The sequence below is a fragment of the Paralichthys olivaceus genome, chromosome 3, assembly GCF_024713975.1.
Source record: "Paralichthys olivaceus isolate ysfri-2021 chromosome 3, ASM2471397v2, whole genome shotgun sequence".
In the NCBI taxonomy this organism is placed as follows: Eukaryota; Metazoa; Chordata; class Actinopteri; order Pleuronectiformes; family Paralichthyidae; genus Paralichthys; species Paralichthys olivaceus.
The window spans coordinates 13977277-13998435 of record NC_091095.1 but is presented as its reverse complement, the minus strand read 5'-3'; the positions used below and the strand labels follow the sequence as shown (position 1 = coordinate 13998435).

General features: G+C 40.1%; 1 protein-coding gene across 13 annotated transcripts in view; it reads left to right on the top strand.

Moving 5' to 3' along the window:
* elavl4 (ELAV like neuron-specific RNA binding protein 4) overlaps nucleotides 1-20895 on the top strand; it is a 76461-nt gene extending 55566 nt beyond the window's left edge. For 10 of the 13 annotated variants that reach the window (XM_069522069.1, XM_069522076.1, XM_069522072.1 and 7 more), the window contains 3 exons: nucleotides 7674-7899; nucleotides 13157-13195; nucleotides 16219-20895. In XM_069522069.1, the coding sequence (XP_069378170.1) occupies nucleotides 7674-7899; nucleotides 13157-13195; nucleotides 16219-16546 (593 nt within the window). In that variant the 3' untranslated portion in view covers nucleotides 16547-20895. The remainder of the gene's footprint in view (nucleotides 1-7673; nucleotides 7900-13156; nucleotides 13196-16218) is intronic. The other 3 variants (XM_069522070.1, XM_020080531.2, XM_020080536.2) reach the window with 1 other exon arrangement.
* The last annotated feature ends 264 nt before the right edge of the window (nucleotides 20896-21159 follow it).

Below are 21159 nucleotides of genomic sequence, written 5' to 3'. Positions count from 1 at the left end.
CTGGTCTAGACCAAGACAAACAATATTATGTAAACATCACACTGGTTGAGAAGTTCATTACATAAACACGCAGCAGCACTAATATGCAGCCATAAGCACATGGAGTGCTTTTCAAAGTTGAGTTGTTATGGGGGTATTGAGTCCAGTCATGTAATGTTCATATGCATAAAACGTTTTTATTGGGACTCAGTGATCAACAAAGGCACTTTGCAGTTAGTGACTCTGTTGGAGGCTATAAAATTTTGATTATGTTTACATGCAACAATAATGGCACTGCTCAAAAAGACGTCTCAAGATTACGTGCCTCATGACTCACCCCGGGAAAAATGTAACCAAAGCTATCTTAGTCAGAACAGAAACAACTTCTGATAACGTAGAGAGAACGTCAGAAACTACACAGATGCCATCCCCTGTATTCTGGTATTTTTAGATGAGGAGAAAAAGGGAGACAGAGTGAATGACACGTGAATAGATGATAAATTAAAGGTGATGACAGAACAAGAGAGGGAGAGAGAAGAGTATTTCTATTTATTGTCTCAACAGTTGTGATCAAATTGAAATTGAAATAAATTGTCTCCAAAAGATAACTGACCAGTTTCATGTGGGCATAGATAGATGCATAGATGTTTGTGACATTCTGCAGTAGCTTTGTGTTGCTTGAACGGTGCGCACAATGCATCCATTTAGAGGCTGCAGAATTGTCAATCATATTCATCCTGCTCCTATAGTTTTAGATGAGTGTACAGAGGTGTTTAAACTAAAGGGAGAGCTGTCATACAGCCATATACAATACAACATCAATACACCCGTTGACATGAGAATAAGTTAACTGTCATTGTCACAATGTTCTCGAGCTAGTTGATGAATCATTGATGTAAACTTTATCGCCACCTACTGGCCTAACATGCTTGTCATTTTTGTGTTCCCATCTGGACGGAGATATTGTGTAAAAGGAAGGTCGTGTGGATCGAGATTTATTTCTGAACTGAGGGGGAAATGATCCTAAGTTGTGTAGACAAGGCCTAAGTGTTACTATTGTTTTGAATATAGTTTGTTCGTATGAGGTTAGTCTTTATCTGTTGCTGCACATTTCTGTCATGCATTTAATTTCCGCTTCAAATCAAAACATTTCTATGATCTGCACTGAATGCACTATCAAAGCCCATTTTCCCCTTAAGTCCACCTCTCACTGTGCAGCCTCATCTGCATGGAGCTCTAGTCTCTCTCTACCTCTCCCTTCACCTCTGTGCCATCCTGCCTGCTGCGCAGGGTACAAAAATACCAAAACAACATGCATTTCAAGGACAGGGAGAAGCCTCTTTACTGTGCTTGACTTTTCTAATACCATGAAAAACAGGCTCCAGACGTCTCCTTGCATGGTTTTTGGGTTCTTCTTGTTTTTGGACCATTAATGTTTTCACGATGTGCTTTTGAATTTCAACAGCACAATTTTTTTCTCCAAGGAATTACCCTCGCTCCGTACAGTTTCTATGCTCTCTCCTGTCTTGACTTGAATAATGGATGTTCCCCTTCAGACTGACACCATACTGACTCCCTGTTCTCCGCCTGTCCAGCAGTGGAGAACAGAACGGTCAAGGTAATATAAGCAGAGAGCTGCACCCTCTAGGTGGGATGACTGCAGCCTTGACTCCAGCCATCATTTCCCCTGTAATCTATATGGTGCTTATACCGTCTCTGTGGTATCCAACACACACCCACAGCAACGTACAGATATGCACATAGTCACATGCGAGCACACACACACCAGACAGATGGTTGAAACTCTGCTCTGACAGAGGCTAAAACACAGGGCACCTCCACTCTTCAAAGTCCCTGCGTCTCTCCTCTTGCTGCTTTTTCAAACGCCATCTGTACCCAGGCACACTGATGTTACTTAAAACAAGGACATTGAATTTTTTCTCCGCCTCTAATTAGAAGACAGCAGGAAGAGGGTTTCTTTCTGCCTCTGCCATATTATAAATCTTTTTGGGAAGGCAAGTCTAATCATTTCACACAGTTGGCACAATCTAGCTCCAGAAATAAAAGATAAAAAGGACATGAGATGGAATGTGCAGACATTTTTTTTGCCTATGTACACTGAGTGTATGGGCTGCTTACAGGAATATAGTGCACTGGATGGATAAACTATGTTTGCTTGAGAAAGGGGAAAAGAAAGTGTGTGTGTGTGTGTGTGTGTGTATGTGCGTGTGTTGTGCGTGCGTTTTATTTCACAGCGGCCAGGTTTCTCACCTCTCCTCTGCTCTCTCAGACGAGCAGTCACTTCGCTCTGTCAGTCAGTCAGTGTTTGGGGAAATGATAGTGGGTTTTAGAGAAAGAGCGGCTTTGTTTGGGCAGAGGCAAGCAAGAATAGCACTGTTTCCTTTCATCATCATCCTGTTACTGTCACCTCCTAACATTATCCCCTATCACCTTCTCTCCTTTTGTCCTTTCCTGCCTCGCTCCCCACTTCCCTCTCCTTTCCCTTTCTCCTTTTCATTCCCGCCTTGCCCTTCCCCGCCCCCCACCCCCCCCAGCACTCGCTTTTCATCCCCCTCAACCTCTACCTCCTTCTGCACCACCCCTCCCTCCCCAGATTGAGGTAGCATGTTATTAGTAAGGCAGCCAATGTGCCTGTCGGTGTGTGTCAGAGAGAGATAAGCACAGGTAGAGAGAGTTACATAAGCCGCTGTTGATTACTGTGGAGGTTAGGGAGAGTGAGAGAGGGAGTGAGGAGAAGAAGAAGAGAGAGTGAGAAAGACAGATTGCTGTACTTTAGTAAGTATATTGTGCTCTAATGTTGCCTGTATGGCTGGCTGGCGGGTGATAAGTAGCCCAGGCTTCTGGGGCTAGTTGAAAGGACATACTCATTAGGTTGGACTCCTTAAGATTGGGAGCTCACTTCATAAGTTTGTTTTTTGTTGTAATGTTTAACAGGAGAAAAATAAACCCTTCTCAAGGTTTATTACGCTAATGTGGCGTGGCAGCAGGGTTTATCAAGAACACAGCTGAATACACATGGAGTGGCATGTGGATTAATGATTTCACAGAAAACTGGTTTGTTCAATTTCATCACCAAGTCTTAGATGCATAATAACGGATAAACAGACTGATCCTATCGACAAGTGTTCATAGAGCTCCACAGTAAAAACACCAAACGAGCCAAACTTTCTCCTGCAGCAAGACATGTTCACTATAGTTTTTCAATGTCTATTACTAGCTGAAAATACCAATTGACCATGTTGACAATGCAACTACAATATTTAGTTCTTAACTAATTAACTAGTAGAAAGTAACATTTTCATTAGCGAGCCATTATGGAAGATATGCATCTTAAGGAAAAACCAATGAGCTTGAGGCCAAGAAGATTTATGAACATATTTAAGGAATTAATCATACATGATGGGATCGGTCAGTTGTTTCTGAGACACTTTTTTACGTCCCAGTAGCCTTCAGTAAATAAGGTTGTCTGAAAGAGGCCTGATGAGAGGGGGAGGGATGTATTGGTTGCATAGTTTGCAATTGTAGCCTTCTCTAAACCTAAATGCACTAGTATTTGACACACTAATGTGATGCCTGCTGAGTTGAATGGTATAAAGATATATTAAGCATTAGGTGTAATGTGAGAATTATTATAGGGATTATAAGAATTTTGAGGCTCACCTCTCCCCCGCAGGTTCATGTAAAAGGTAAAGAATAAGAATAATGAAAAGAATGGAAAGGGTGATGTATAGTCTCCATTTGCACTGTATATACCTCAACAGACAATGCTTACTTGTATATTAGTAACAATGCCATTTATAATGATTGAATTATCAAAATGCATTACGACACTATATAAAGTGACAGCATGATAATTCCATTACTAGCACATGATTCTTCTGACTTCATCATTATGTCACTAAACCATGTCAAATCATTTTCTTCTTCTGTGATTTGTAAAGATGTCTTGGAGGCAAATGTTTTTTTTGAACCATGTATTTGTTGTTTGCCTCAAAAGTTAATCACCTAGGTTCTTCCAAGTAAAATACCCAGCAAGTTTGGTGAAAATCTGTTTAAATGTTCGTTTTGTATACATACACAGAGACAGGGCTGAAAACAGTGCCCTTTTTTTAAGAAAAGAGAAGTCCAGTGTGCAAAGCAGAAGACAAGACAGAGCAGAACAGTGGAGTAATGATTTTGATCAGTGCTGTTATGGTTTATTGTATCACAAACTGTAGACTTCATAACATCTAATGCACATTTCACACCATCGTAAAAAGTCCCACTGATCCCTGTCCTCCTCTCGACTGATACTTAGAGTACAGAGTGTTTCACAGCACAACACTGAACTGTGACTGAGGGTCGACTTCACTCAGCTGTATCTGAGCCAAAGAACATCCGTTCTCTTTTACCAACTGAACCTGTTCATGCTCCCGGTCGAGGCTTACTCCCTCTCAAAGTTTGAAATCTTTTGCAAGTGGATTACATTACTTCCCTAGACTGTGGCAGTGTGAACTTGTTACAGTAACCTATAGACACAAATGGACAAGGTAGATGCAGATAGGAGACGACTGCACTAGCGCATGCACACACACATTCATTGTTTACCAGAATAACTTCTGATAGGGTTGATTGGCTCCTTTCCTGTCTCACCTCCTTACGGTGCTATTGTATTGTCAAGGGCAAGAGTGGCTTGTTCACAGTTAAACAAAACTGCTCACATAAAAAGGTTCAGTCTCTCTCACGCACACACACACGCACTCCATTTGCAATCAGACACGGACGATTGCAAACGGTCATGGACATCTCTACTCCTCTTTTCACACTTCATTCTCAATAGCCCCTCTTCAAGTCATCACTTAAGTATGTGTATATGTGTGTATATATGTGTGTGTGTGTGTGTGTGTGTGTGTGTGTGTGTGTGTACTTGTGCCGTGCCTTCATCTGTATGCCAAGCATTTGTCTAGAGGCCCTCCAGCCAGAACCAGCTTAGGAGCAGCTCAAGGCCAAACAAGTGTGAGGATTAAAGACAAATACAGTCCTCTCCTCCTCTCTTCCATCTCAAGGAGGAAGTGAATGAGCAACACTCTCCTCCTCCTTAACTACTGCTGAGGTATCCTTGAGCAAGGCTCCTGGAGTGTCTTACAGCAGACGACTGTTGTGAAATTGTGCATGTTCCAGTCGTCAAGGTGAAGCATGACCTAGTTTTAATGCTCACTAAATTTACAACTTTAAATTCAGAAATACAAACATCCATTACCAGTCACTCACTATACTGCAGCTTCCAAACAGCCCTCCCTGAGTAGAGACTTCAATTTCCCTCTCATTCATGTCAAATACAGTAATAAATGAGTAAATCTGCAGGAACAGCATTGGTGGTTGTTTGCACTGTGTAGATCCCATTAGGATTGTTATTTTTCTGCTTCTGACAAGCTAATTAAAATGTACAGGTACAGAAGCTGGCACAAGAGGAAGTGAGGGAGGGAAACTGAATGTCTGTCAGGGGAGAAGGAGCAAGAAAGGTAAAAAAAAAAAAAAAAAAACATTAGAATCAAACAGAATAATTTAAACTGAATGGGAGTTAATGAGATGATCCAACAGGCGTAAGAAAAACGCTGTGGTTCAGGTCCGTGCATAGCAGCAGCTGTGTGGTCAGTGAAGGAAGTAAGTTAAGGCTGTGTCCAAGTAAAGCTGCTTTCAGACATTTTCCTGGAACCTTCCAACAGGGCTGTATGTGAGAACGCAATTGTTCGATAAAGTTGCTCCAGACATTTTCCAGAACTTTTCCTTCCAGTCAAATGTCCAGAAAATGTCAGAGTGAGCTCATGTGAGAAAATTCACAGCAAGCAAATGGGTCAGTTGAAGACGTTTTAAACACACAAACATGAAATAGAGGAGTCACACACACAGAAGATACCAATGAGGATGTCAACTAGAAAAGACAATGAGATTCAAGAGCTATTGGTGATAAGGGCCCACGTCGGTGTTGATGTGCTGTAAGCAAAAACAAGTTTTTTCACAAGAAAATATATACATTGCCTACCTCCTGCATGTACTACCCGAACACCCTAACTTCAATATTCCAGACAGTTTCCTGTTGTGAATGAGTCTGAACTAGACAATCTCCTGCTGCATTCTGCATTTGTGAAAATTGGATCCGGACATTTTCCAGAGTTCATGTCTGAAAATACCAGGAACAAAAAAAAGAAATATATAATAAGCCTTAACTAAAATTATCTGAATTGTGTGCCCAAGACTGCAGCGTTGAGGAGATATAAGACATTTTTTCATAAATCATTGGTTTCCAGAGAGTGCCTTTTTATGTTGCAGCTTGGCTGGAAAGTAAATAACCTTGTGGTGCCTGTGTCCTGGAGAGAAAATGAGAACAAAAGGGGAAGTGAGATGGCCAAGGTGCTTCTCCAAACAAGAATTCAGGCAAGCGAGTGCAGGAAGTAAAAAAAGCGATGGGAAGAGGCGACGGCATGTACAAAAATGTGGAATAACAATAAGGAGGGCTTTTTATGTGTGAGACAGAGACTGCACACAATGATGCTCAAACACAAAATTCCCCTCTTTCTCACTGCCTCTCTTTTATTCAGTCTCAGTCACACAGACATGCCTGTGTGCGCACACACTGTTATGTAAATAGTCTCTTCGGCAGAGTGCTGCTGTCACTGAGCAAGCATCCTCTGGGCCATCTAGGCAGCCTCATTAAAACAAGGCACAGCATCCGTTAATAGATAACAGTGCACACGGACAAAAAATACACACACACATATATATATATATATAGATAAAGTTAAAAACGCACACAGAGCTTTCACAGACACTAATAAAGGACCTCCCAGGAAGCACGTCTCTAAATGTTCCTCTCAGGTGGCTGTCAAAAAATATCTCCAAGGTAACGGCTCAAATGTCACAGAGAACAATGCATGAGGATTGTGTGGATGGCCGACTGTGACTGGAGCAAGCTTGAAGGAAAAATGGACTGTGGCTATAAACAGATGCCCAGCCACTACCACAACACATGCTCAGTGTGTGTGTGTTTGTGTGTTTGTGTGTTTATTTCTCTTCCTAATATACTTCTCCTTGTGTTCAATGCTGTACTTTAGGCTCAGACTGGGTGAGGGTGGGCTCAGAAAAAACTCAGGTTAAAGTAATTAAAATAAATAAGAGTCATAAAAAAGGGATCTTTATTGCATTTGGAGTTATGTTTAATTTCAGTCAGGAGACCTGAAAATATATAAAAATATACCATATGCACACTAGAGTGCGACGCAATTTTCTGTCTGAAGTCGTCTAAGCTTGAGAGAAAAAACTAACAAGGCCAGATCCAAACCTGACACACATTTAGTTTTTTGTGTAAGACAAACCAAGACACCAACCTGAGCCTGAATATCATTTCGAAGTTTTTGTCTGAACTGAGTCTGGTATTAACACTAACACACACAACATCTAAACAAGCTGATTCAGTCATATTATCTTGAATCATTTCAAGTTGTTTTTAAACAGTGCCTGGTATATGAGAATCCTGCCATGTGCTGAAGACTAGTTAGGAAGATGATGTTTAACAGCGTTAGACCAGGAAAACACACAAATGTAACCAAACATATTGAATATTGACTGTACATGTTCCATTTAAACCTTGTAAAATAAAAAGTGGCCCGTTTGTTTTTGATCTGCTGGCCCCGCAGGCGGCTCCCGAGGTGTAGGCTTCATCCGCTTTGATAAGAGGATAGAGGCTGAGGAGGCCATAAAGGGCCTGAACGGACAGAAGCCATCGGGTGCTGCTGAGCCCATCACAGTCAAGTTCGCCAACAACCCCAGCCAGAAGACCAGCCAAGCCCTGCTCTCACAACTCTACCAGTCCCCCAATCGCCGATACCCAGGGCCCCTCCACCACCAGGCTCAGAGGTTCAGGTGAGTACTGGGGTGAGACGTGGACATGAACCATGGAGGAGGAGGAGGTGGAGGTGGGACAAAGAGGAGACGGGATAGGGTGGGAGCAGTTTCAGGTTGTTTAGTCACAGGATGAAGAATTATGCCATTGTGTACTGTTTTAATGGTGTCATTAATACAGAGTTTCCCAACCTTGGCAGTTGACCAGTTTGAAGGCCTCATATAAAGTTTGTGACCCCTTCAAAATTCTCAAGTAATATGAAGTGATTGAGTGTTCTGTCTAGAAATTTCAAAATTAATTCTAACAGAGAAATTTGTCAGTGATCAGTCAAGTAGCAGCTTAGTAATGGACCTGGTGCAGTGTGACGAGTTATCTCGGCCGTTCCTGGTTCTAGTAGAGTAGGACTGTGAGCTGCAATTGGTGCATTTCTAAGGTTTTGATGGCAAGAACTATAAGTATAAAAAATTGATCGTAACAAATACAGATGGTTCATTGATTAAAGGTTCCGAGCTTAGATACATTAAAAAAAAGGCTTCCAAGGTGGATTTACTTGTGTGCACTGACAGAAGATAAAGTTTGTGCCATTCAGGAAATGGATGACGCAATCTGTAGCTCAAATGAAATCACTTTCAGTTTCTTGCTACAATTTAGAAAAGTTAACCTTTGGTAACCATGGTGCAGTGTTTTGATCACAATTGCAGGAATGAAACCTACCTGAATCTCTTCCTCTCCGTAGCGATAGCAGGGTAAACTAGTATTTCAAGCCATTAAAAGATGGAAAACAAACAACTTCTGGGAAAAGTAAAAATTATTTAAAATGACTATAACATCAACCTATAATGTTGTTACATTAATCTGGACTACTAACCTCTGTTGAGTAACATTTAGAGGGAATATTTAACCAGGAATTTAAAGTATAAATTTACTAAAACCACCGGCTCTTCCTATTTACCAAAATCGAATCCAGAGACATTATGATGAAACTAAATGAAACACAAGGTGCCTTAGACACAATAAGGCAGATAATGCGAATTAGGTCACAAGGTCAATCTGCCCTAAAGGTTGGAAATCTCCAGATTAATGTCTAAATGACGAATAATGGGAAGGAAGTAATACGTATTTGCCAGCAAACATCACAAACATAATTATAATGTTTTATAGTGTATTGCATAATTCATATTTGAAAACTGGATGCCAAAAAACTACCATGTTTGGTAAAATATCAGGAGATTTTGCTGTTTCTAATTCGGTTGAGAGATTTAGTCGTACGGGTAAAAGGTAGCAATATCAGTCATCAGGTCTTAAACTCGATAGCAATTATTCTTGGTTAACATGACAATAAATACATTTTCAGGAAGGCAAAACGTCTATTCCACACAACCTTCTAATTTGGGAAATGTTTGCACCAAATGTAATTTGCAGTTTTCAAACAGGGGATGTTAACGCCTACACTTCGTGAGCATGAGTCACAGCAGTGTCTATGTATCAGCAATAATGCAACTTTTCTCCTGTGAACATTGATATTCGACTAATTCGTTCCCTTTTTAAAACAGCAGGTGTGAGCTCTGCACCTGGTGCAGGTGTCAGTAAATCAGGCGATGTGAGCCCCGTGTGGGTCCACGCAGATCAGAGAGGAACTGTTCATAAGAGACTGTGGGGTTCTGTCATTCACAAATATGTATTCACCCTCATTTCATCATGTTGTCATGGTGCCAATAATGTCCCAGAATACTCCTCTCACCCTGTGAGGCCTGTGCAAAAACATGGGCTTGGAAATACATTTTGTAAAACAAATACAATCTTTGTCATTCTGACTTTAAAGCCCTAATTCTGCCAAATATATTCATGTTGATACAATGAACCATAATGTCATAGTACAGTGTTGGACACATTGTCATTCTAAATTCACATTCAGATGTAATTTACTGTGTTAAATACTGAATAGGTCCCTGGAAGATTATGAAAGACTTATGTCATTATTCCAACAAAGGGCAAATTAAAAGAAATCATGAAATTAATTTCAGGATTTACATATTAACCTTGTTTCAACTTAATTGTATTGAGTCATTATGAGAGATGAAAGACGTTTTTGCCCAGGTCAGTTATCTCTACACCAATCCATCACTTTATATATATATAGATATATATATATCTATATATATATACACACACATATACTGTATATATGACATCCCACCTGTTCATTTCCTGTCACTCACTAATGACACAAACAGACCTTTTTTTTTTTTAGATCAAATATTTTATAAAACTAGAGACTTTCAGGGCTTATTTCTAGGGGTCATGCTAGGTTTCACCTCTACTATCAAAAAACCAAGATGTGCAATATTATGCTCCATCATCCAACCCAGCGAGAATGTTTAAGAATTGAAGGCAGAGTGTGTGCTTATACAATTCCCTCTCTCTTTCAATAACAGTAAGCCAGTCGTGCTGTTTACTCTCCATCAAAGTCAGAGCTTGGAAGGTATTTTTCTTCTGGAGCAGCTTCCCTGGTGTGACACCTGAGCGATGTAGCGTGGCTGTGTGTCTGTGATACGCCAAGCCAATTTACAGGCTCCGCAGGAGAGCTGTCGCTTCTCATCACAGCTCACAACCACAGGACACTACCTCACTGTGTCCTTTTTGCTCCTGCTCTCTGCCCCCAAGTCCTCCAGGGGCAAGTTAAAGCTAAAATGTTGTTTATTCATAGTAGTATGTTTTGAACTTTGAATTTTATATAATAAGCTGAATTAGTGATAAATTGATCATTAGTAATGCACAAATACACTTCAGATGCCAGCAAAGACTTCCTTCTCATTCATAAGTGCAGATATGTACATATATAAAGCCTATCTTAAAAAAGGATGAGGAATACAGTACAATCCAACTACAGTTGTCATTACATTAATCCTCTTTAAATGAATCACATGTGCCCGCTCTAACGCAAGTTAGTGTATAACATGCTTTTATGGTCTGTATCCAAGACGGCAAACATAATCGACTGACGCACAAAACACAGAGCCCTAGATCCCCGCTCGTTTCCGATCCTCTGCCGTTAACTAATGTACTAATTAGCAAATTAGCCTTATTATATCCAGAGAAGGAGCCAATTTTAATTAAACCGATTTTTGTTTTGACAAAAAAACGCCCATTCCTCCATTAACATGCATTGAGAGGGAAGCACAAAAGCCCCATTGTTTATATTGAGCTTGGAGAGGCAGTGTGAAAAGCTGGCAGAGTGTTTGCATGGCGAGCTGGAATCAGTGTGCATTCGTACATGTGTGAGAAAGAGAAGGGACGGAGAGAGAGAGGGAGACAGTGTGTTAGCAGCAGGTTGTTTTGTTGTGGCCCAACGGCCCGGCAGCCAGCAGATGTCTTAGTGCTTCTGGGCCTGGAGCGGCTCTCCTCTGAGCCTCCTCTCCAATTGACTCATTTACCCACAAAGCAGTCTCCTTGTTCCCTTCCGACGTAATGGACTAATTACTGCTTTAATGATTCTATATATCCGTTCCTCCGCTTTTTCATTTAGTTTTAGGTGCTTTTGTACTTGTGCACATTTTTGGTTTTGTTGAGAAAGACGAGCACTACAATGCAGATGCCTGTTCGAACTTCAATGTGGGGATTTTAGTGTTGGAATTATTTTCTAATAATAGATATGACTGATGTAATAAAAATAATATTTAAAATACAGGTTGTTATACTGATCTTCAAACCTGACGCTCTATAACTTATGTTCTGTAAGATTTCTAATAGGTGCTTATCAACAGTTACCTGGAATCCTAGTATTAAATTAACACTGATCATAAGACTCCTGATCTGTTATCTCCTCAATGTAATGCAAATTAAATTCAAAACGATAACTTTAATTAATATTACAATCATTACTCTTAAAGTTATTTTTTTTACAAGCCGACTAAAACCTACTTGTTGCCTTAATCGTAATCAAATAACGGACTTAAATACTCACTTAAAAGGTTTTGATAAATACTATGAGGCCATCGTTGCAGGAAAGCAAAGGCTGGTTGACTGGAAGAGACAGCGAGAAACAAATCTGACAGTCGAGTCAAAGTCAGAGAGTTTATGGTGTTTTCAAGAGGCACGAAGCGTCAGCAGCCAGCTGTTAGTCAATAAGCCGTGGCCCCTGTCCATTAGGCCAGAGGAGTTAATAAGACATGAGACAGGCCAGACCCAAGTGAGGAATGAAGGTCATTGAGTCACCAAGCAGACTGCGTCCATCCAAGTGGGCCATCATTTTATCCAGCCCACAGGTTTCTGCAGCCTGGCTCTCTCTCACACACACACACACACACACACACACACACACACACACACACACATACACATACACATACACACACACACACACACACACACACACACACACAGCAATGCCTGTAGCTCACAAGCTGAAATTATTATGACACCAGAACGTTTCCCAAAAACTAACCCTTCAAGGACATCGTTTTAACTCAGCCATTTCACCTGACCTGGTAACACTTAACAGATTGACCGCAACCACACAGACATTCACAATTCCATGGCTAGTTTAACGTTCACTTGTGACTTTTTGGTTGTTGTTGGTCTACGTCATGGTGAACATACTCAATCGTCATCACCTCTCTCGCTCACCATCATTCAAATGCCAAACCATTACACTGACAGAACTCTGGATCATTTCCTGTCATCTCTGGTGTTCTCTCAATTGAGTTAACACAAATGTAAAACCAAAGTTTATGAAAAGATTTTTCATTTACATCCAACTTTGATTAAACCATCATTGTATGGATACCCACATGCAATTTCATAACGTAAAAGAATAAGGCAATGACTTGCTACAGCGTAGCACTGCGACTAGCCTAGTATCCTGGTATTACTGATTGCTATGCTACAATACAGCCTTGCCACCATTAGTGCTCTGCATGTGACTGTAATACTGAACTGTGACCAGTCCACTGCCGCAGTCTTGTAAAACAATTTAAGCATTCCACCTACAGTAATGACCATAGCACTCTGCTCTTGCATTCGCTAGTGCAGGGCTACGCTGAACCTATGAAACAGTGCAGCAGCCGACTGGGCAAGTGCCGATGGTACTGTAGATTAATTAACTAATGATAGCATCTCCTGGTGGGGCTCCTCAGTGTAATGGGCCAACTGTAGATGGGTTTGTTTGTTCTTGAGTGAGGAGGACCATGCAGTTCCTAGAGGGACTTAACATTAGTTCCATTGAGTGAGTCGACCATCTGCCCACCATTAACCCCAGAACCCTCCTTCTCTTTACAGGCTGGACAATTTGCTTAATATGGCCTATGGCGTAAAGAGGTAATTAAAAACTTCACCCAATGCCAGATGTCCATGTTGACTCAATCCTTTTTTTCTTCTTTTTCTTTTTTTAGTTTATGTTTCGTTGTATTTTTGCAGTCACTTTGCGTTGAACAATTCGTTAAAGGTCAGCTGCATCTTTGGTTGTTTGATTTGTTTGGTTTTTTTTCCTCGTAAGCTTGAGTTGGTTTTAAAACCCCACCAACAGTGTAAAAAAAGCAGAAAACAACCAGTCTTTGTTTTCAGTGGTGATGAATTTGCTTTGTTTTGATATGAAAAGTGCTGGTGTTTTTTTCCGTGTACTGAATGGATTTTGTTCTCTGGTGTACAACTCCTGATTTCTAGGTGTGTTGTTTTCTACCGGATTCAGGTTCTCCTGCCTTGTCACTCCACAGCTACAGTCTGTCTTTCAAAGCAACATTTTAAATGTGTCACATTCATTTTGTGCATATTTCCTCACTATGTCATAAGACTAAGACATCTGTACATCCACTATTAGCCATGTGTGATAGACCTACATTTGTACAGTGGAAGTCAGAACAAAAGTACACATTGCCCTAATTTTGTGGCAGCACGAGCTGAGATTAGCTTTGACTTGGACTTTGGATGAGGCTGGATGAACCTGGATCCCTGCTGGAAACAGGAAATGCTGTTTCACTGCAGACAGCTCCAGCTTTGGCTCTGCTCTGCTCGAACTCCTTCCTATCGCCTTCATGTTTCATTTTGCTTTTCTTGCTAACATAGGTGTAACATTATCCAGAGCAGCAGTCACTGTGGTGATAGATGTTTCATGCGTTTACAGTGGCATCCTGCATGTTGCTCAAACACAGAGTTTTAGTGAGAAATGTTCTCTTGTTTTTGAAATACAGGATCAGCATATAGGTACAGATTAATAGTGACGTATTTTTAACATTCACAGGTCTTTAAATACTTTTGTGCCAGTGAAAATGTCTGATTCATCAGACCGGATTGTCATTGAGTTAGAGGTGCTTTTCAGTAGTCTGAGATTATATAGGAACAGAAAGAGAAGACGGTTGTTAAGAGCCAAGAAATGGTTGAATTTAGAAAGGACAGTATACATGTCTGGTCAGCTACACTGTTGCTATGCAACCCCTGGTCTGTAACATTGGTTAGCGTATGGTCCCACTCTGATGGCTAGGCTCACATAGTCTACACACACTCACTCACACAAACACATACAAAAATGGGCACTCATCCTCAGTGGCAGTGTTAGCTAACCTTCAAACACTCACAAACATCCTCACATCGATTGTTTGCATACAAATCGAGGCCAGTAGGAGCGGCCTGAACAAAGTCCAGCGTGTCAAACGAGGCCTCACCTAGATGAGGTCTGTAAAGATTCCTCCTGTTTGATGCTAGAGAAAATATTGAAATCTTCTACAGACAACAAGGCCACATAAATATGTGGGAAAAATATAAAACTCTTCTATCTCAGTCGTGTACATCCATCAGCCACGACATTAAAACAAGTGACTATTTTATTACTAATATTCTAAAGACTAGTTCTAGATTGGTCTGTGGGCTGTTTCAAAACAGTTAATTCTGAACCATCAGTGACAAGACCCAACACTTATTTTTCAGTTTCAATTATTTTCCATGTCTTTATGGGCTAAGCACCTCAATAAGCTTCAGCATCAAAAGCAGTTATTTTTAAAGTTGTGGCTGATTGGTTTAATCATACCAATAAATGTACACTACTATAATCTATTTCTCTTGTACTCCTACGGTACTTATAATCAAAAGGTCTGATTGGACCAGAGAACCCTTTAAAGTAAATGAGATGACCACCCTGGGAGTTTGCATTAGAGTCCACAGAAACCACAAAAGCCAGAAGCAGCCTCTGCATGACCAAAGTCATGCAGGAAGGTCGTAGTAATTGCCGTACATTGCTGTTTATGGTTGCAGGAGAGAGAGAGGGGTGGGGGCTCCCAATAGCAAGCTGTGCAATCGATCAGTGCCATGAGCTCTGGAGTAGACCAGAACAGAAGACCCTGCAGACTGCAGGAAGAGTGGGAGGAATACACTTTGTACCTTAATGCCACTGGGCTGTAAAGTGCTTACATTTTCCCCTTTAGTCAGTTCCATCTTACCTCCCTCCCCCTTTTTCTTAAGAAAGCTGCCTTTTTCAAGGAATCTGCAGCAAAGCGGAAATCTCAATTAAAGCACACCTAATAATGCCTGTCGCCATTTCTTGGAGGGAGGTGGCATAAAAAATGAACCTTTTTTATCTCATTTACCTTTTATTTAAAACTGGGGGGATTTTTTTTCTACTTCCCCTTTCCTTTGAGCGGAAAGGCAATTAAGTGAAGTCAACTGAGGATTCAAATCTCTTGCATCACAAGAAAAGGGGAGACGATTATGAGGCGAAAGAGAACAGATTTAGCAGGGTGGTGCATGATCTTTGATGAATTTCTAGCAGTGGTTTAATTCAACAACTTCCTGCAATTTAGCTCCTGAAGGAGCCACTCAAGGACACAAAGACAGAACCTTCATCTGCATCTCCTTCAGCAGAGATATAGTTACGCTATAGATACGCTGTGCTGTCGTCACTACAGGCCTTTCAGGATTTAGGAGCTCAGGAGGATTTGAGTGGTACAGCAGACTTGCATACAAACCCATGCATTAAGAACATACATGCACACACAATACAAACTCATGAGTATGCATCCAAATTTCTGTGTTATTTTGTGTTGGAGATTAGTGACTTTCTGATTTTAAATATAGCTGATGAAGCCCTCAAGGCTTGTAATTTGATATGGTTGTAGATAGTAGTGTTATGCAGGTGATGGTAAGCTTTTATATTTGGAAGGAGAATTCAGTTTTACAATTTGGTTTTAAAAATGTAAATATTTGTGAGGTAAAGATGTAGAGGTTGTCTGTGGCCATTTCATGTGCACTAGACATAAACACTGAGTTGCCTTAACCTGTTCAATTAAAATGTGCCTTCTTCTCCCTTTTCTTTCTGCTCTCCCTCCAATTCCCCACTCTGCCTCTTCTCCTAGGTTCTCTCCCATCACCATTGACAGCATGACCAGCCTGGTAGGCATGAACATCCCTGGGCACACCGGCACCGGTTGGTGCATCTTTGTGTACAACCTGTCCCCGGATTCTGACGAGAGCGTGCTCTGGCAGCTGTTTGGGCCGTTTGGCGCCGTCAACAACGTCAAGGTGATCCGTGACTTCAACACCAACAAGTGCAAAGGCTTTGGCTTTGTCACCATGACGAATTACGACGAGGCGGCCATGGCCATCGCCAGTCTCAACGGCTACAGGTTGGGCGACCGTGTCTTGCAAGTCTCCTTCAAGACTAACAAGACACACAAGTCCTGAACTTAGACACGAAGAAGCAGTTTCCCCGCGACTCTGTCTGCTCCAAAATTGCCCCCAACCTCCCCCCTCACCTCCACCTGTCCCTTAGCCCCTTCAGTCACGACCACTACCACCCAACAACAGCCATCCAACACACCGGAACACAAAGCAACCAACAAACCATCAAACAAATTGAACTAGAAATGGCTTATATTATAACTTTGGACCTATAAGCCAATGTTGCCTAAGTATTACAAAAATGAAATGATGAAAATGTTCATACGTTTTTGGAAGCTCCTGTGATAATGCAGGCTTCTCTTTGTTGTATATTCTTTCTGTTTGTTGTGGTTGTTAAATGATTTCTCTCTTCTGTGTAAACAGTAGCAAATCCCTGTATTCCCTTATTTCAGAGAAGAGAATGTCCTTTTTAGATTGAAACCTTTTCTCTGTCTTGATTCAGGATTTGTTTTCTTTTTGTAAATCCGGATCCACTGTCGTTAGTATTATATACCTCCCTGTCAGTGAAAGGGAGGGGGCTCTTTTTTAAATTGGTGAACCATTCATTCATTTTTAGTGTGTATTAAAAACTTCCCCAAATTGATTCTAGATGGGACTCCACAGTCTCAGTAACTCTTATGTAGAAAAAAAAAGAATTTCTAACATTGTTTTTGTTTTGTATCGCAAACAAAACATAATGTCTTTCCTCACAGGGGTTCAGGTAGATTGGGTGAGGGAGGGGATGGGTTAGCTTTCCTGATGACACGTTCAGTAATTTAAGAAAAAAAAATAACACTGTTGCCAAAGAGAAGATCTCTTTGCTTGAAAAAATGCGTTTAGAAAAAGATAAAAATAAAGAGAAAGAAGATCTATTTTTATAAATGATAATTAAAATAATAATTATTGAAGAATTTTTACAAGAATCTGGATTTGAAAAAAGAGAAAAATATTTTGACTGGCTAACTAAGGGGGGGCCGGGGCGGGAGGGAGGGGGCACCACCTTGTCTTGTCGTTCTGCCGTGGTACTTTATAGGATCAGAGGTCGTTTGTCTTTTGGGGAATTCAAGTCGGCTGCGATTTTGTAGATGGAAGGTTTTGTGAAAAGGGATGCAAACTGAGGCAGGTGATTTTGGTAATTTTTCACATATGTGCTAGTGCGTTATTATTCAACAGCGATACCCAAAAGGGAAGGGAGAGGGGTCTTTCCGAGGCCTAACCATCCTTTTAGTCCAGAGCCCAAAGCAAGAAGACCCTTAGTCCACTTGTTTTCCTGTTTCCTGTTTTCCTGTTTGTCATCAGTCAATATGGGATATCAGTAAATAGATATATACACATCTATCCATTTAGAGAGCATACTATACATTATCTATATCATTTTCTTCACTCTGCGTTGGTGTACTTACATTTGAAAAGAACTTCCTTTTAGCGATCAACAGTAGGTGCTATACTACATTATTCACATATCTTAAATATCCAAGTTTGTTGTTCTATGTGTTGTTTAAAGAAAAAAAAATACTTAGATGTTGGCATTGAATTGAGCTGCTGTTCTTTGTTTAATATTTGTTTATTGTTGGCCCACGAAAAATCTGGTGAGACTATTTCTTTGCTGAATAACCAGATAAACGACTTAGGGCCTTGTAAGAATCACTGAACAAATTTTATTTTGTAATTTTTTTTTGTTTGGCTTGCTGACTTTTAGGTTTTTTGCTGAGCGTGAAACGTTTGTCAAACTTAATGATGATTAGCTAGTTCTGTTAGTCTAGATATTTGTTTCCTTAAAAGGATCTATGACAACTGTGTCTTTATTTGCTGTGTACAAATAGATGATATATATATAAATATATATAGTCTACATTTGTTTTACAATATCTACTGTACTATCTGAGTTGTCACTGTTCTTTTGTTTGAGCTTGTCTTTTTCATATGAACAACTTATTATGAAGTGGTGGTTCAGTTACTTAGAAAAACTTGTGAGGAAAATGTTCAATTGTTGTCATGTTGCTTGTGGAGAAAAAAAAAAGATTTGGATTAACTTTCAGTTAACTACCGCGGCAAAAGTATCCGAACAAAAACTTAAGAGTATAACTGTTTATTTAGCAGTTTGTTTACTTTTTAAAAACTATTTATTTTTCTATTTATTTGTATTTATATATTTATTGATTGATTTATTTATCTGTGTATTTATGTATTTATTTGTTTCATTGTCTGTGTATTTGCGTGATTCTGGTACAGGGAGGGGGGCGTTTCTGAGCAAAAGGGAACAAAGCGACTAGTGGAGAGGCTCTTCCAGTAGTCCACTGCACTGAGAGAACTTTTAGTACGTTTGTGCTTTGTACCAATATATCAAAATTACAATATAAAAAAATCTAAAAGTCAAGAAAACTGAAAAAAATGTCTGGAGGGTTGGGGGGACGCTCTTCCCTTATTACTAGAAACAGTTACTCGCTATGCATAACCTAGTTAATAGTTAAATTTGCTATTGCTTTTTTCTTGTCTTGTTAAAATGAAATCTTTAGATCTTTTTCAATAAAGTTTAGTCTTAATAGAATGTTATAAACAGTCGTTCTGGTTCAATATAACCTGTGATAAGTTTGTGTAGTTCTAAAAAGCCACTCCGTCCACACCCTCCCTCCACTTACTACCGCTTTGTGATGAAACCTTATGCAAAAATGTGGGTCTGAAAGCATAGTTTTCAGTTTTCAGTAAACATTTTATATGTAACATTCAACTCTTGGAGGATTGGGCAGAGACATTTTAAAAAGGAGCAAATGCCCATTGTTGTTTGAGGGTCATTCATTGCACTGGACTAAATCGGTCAAAAACACTTAAGAGTCAAAACTTATTTTTAAAACTATTCATCATGTTTTCAAATGACATACCAACAAATCTTTAAAAATGAGAAATTGTTACAATTGCACACCAACTGTTATTTACAGCAGTTGTTGTACTTATAAGAAGTACTCTGGAGGTATGAAAAGGGATTGTACCAATTCTATATTTTATATACTCTAATATGATATATATTATATATTTTGAATGGTGAAAGGTAAGGGAATGGTTCCAGAAGCATAAATATAAGGAATTGGATTTTGTTTGTTTGTTGTTAAGACTTGAAAACATGAAGGAGGTGTGTGGAGAGCATTTTAAACACTCAGACGCATGCTCGCATAGTACATCCTTCTCTCTCACACCTCAGTCATCTGACAGGCCGAGTCATCAGACATCATCACCATAATCCAAACATCATTTGTATCATCCAATCACATAGTGTACCAATGTCATAACAGCAACCCACCAGACCCCTTCATGCTCCCCGCCGCCGCCGCCGGGAGCTTGAATTATGCAACGACCCCAGTAGAATGTTGTTCTGATGTGTGAACTAATTTCCTACACTGTATGACTTTTGAACTCTTACGATGCGTGCCTGTGTTCCACCAAGACCCTGTGTGCACATGTGTTTGTGTGTGTGCGCGTGCATGTTTTGTGTGCATGTCCCTTTATGTAATTGAGTGTGCGTGTCGTGCATCTGTCCTCATATGTTTGTTAAGCGTGGAGTACATCCAGACGTATGTACAGTATATACCTATGTTAAGTGTTTGTTATTATGTGAATGAATGTGTGTGTGTGTGTGTGTGTGTGTGTGTGCATTTGGGTCTGTTTAGTGCACATATATACAAACGTATGCGTGTGTTTCCCTGAGTGCATGTGTGTGCGTGTGTGTGTGTGTGTGTGTGACAAAGACAGCGAGCACGTGCAGTTGTTGAAAATGTGTGTGTGTGTTTGTGTGTGTGCGTGCGCGAATGTGTGTGCATGTCAGGGTGTTTCAAACATGGGGCTGTGTCACCTCGCTCTATGCCCAACCCCTATGGCTCCCACCATCCCCTGTAGCGCCTTATAGTGGCAGCCTGCCAGTAGGAACAATGCAGCCAGTAGTGGAGGAGGGAAGGTGAACAGAGGAACTAGGCTCTTCTTGTCAGTTTTCATTTTCCTCCTGAGACGTGTTTGTTTACTATCTGAAAAATCTATAAACAAAATCTTTAAAGACAAAAAAGACGAAAAAATGTTCACAGGGCCCCATGACCGCGGCTCTATCTACTCTCTCCTGCTTATGTTATTACTTAACAATTATCAATGATTATTATGATTATTATTATGATTATTATTATTATGATTAGTATCTTTATTCTTATTATTAATCCAATTACTGCGATGAATGACTTCATGTTATCCTTGCTAGTTTAGGTCATTTCTGAAACTGGAAACAAAATAAAAATCTTGCTGTAAATGTTTGTTTTTTCTTTTTCATAAAACTGTTGTGTTTGAATTATTTGTACTTTTGAATGTTGGGACAATAAAATGAGGTGTTAAGAGCTTGGATGTTTCTTGTCGTGATGGATGAGACGGGGAAATATGTCACTCTTCACACACTGCACACAATAATGAACATGTTTCTGATAAGACTGAGAAAGTTGTTTGCTTCTCTTTATCTACCTCTCTTTTGTAATGCTGTCAAAACATAAACATTAGCGTTCTGACAAAGGCAAAGCAGTGAGAGTTTAAACGATGGTATAAAATAAGGACTGATGACTGATGAGACAGATGCAACAGACAACTGGTGGAAAAAACGCACAAAGACA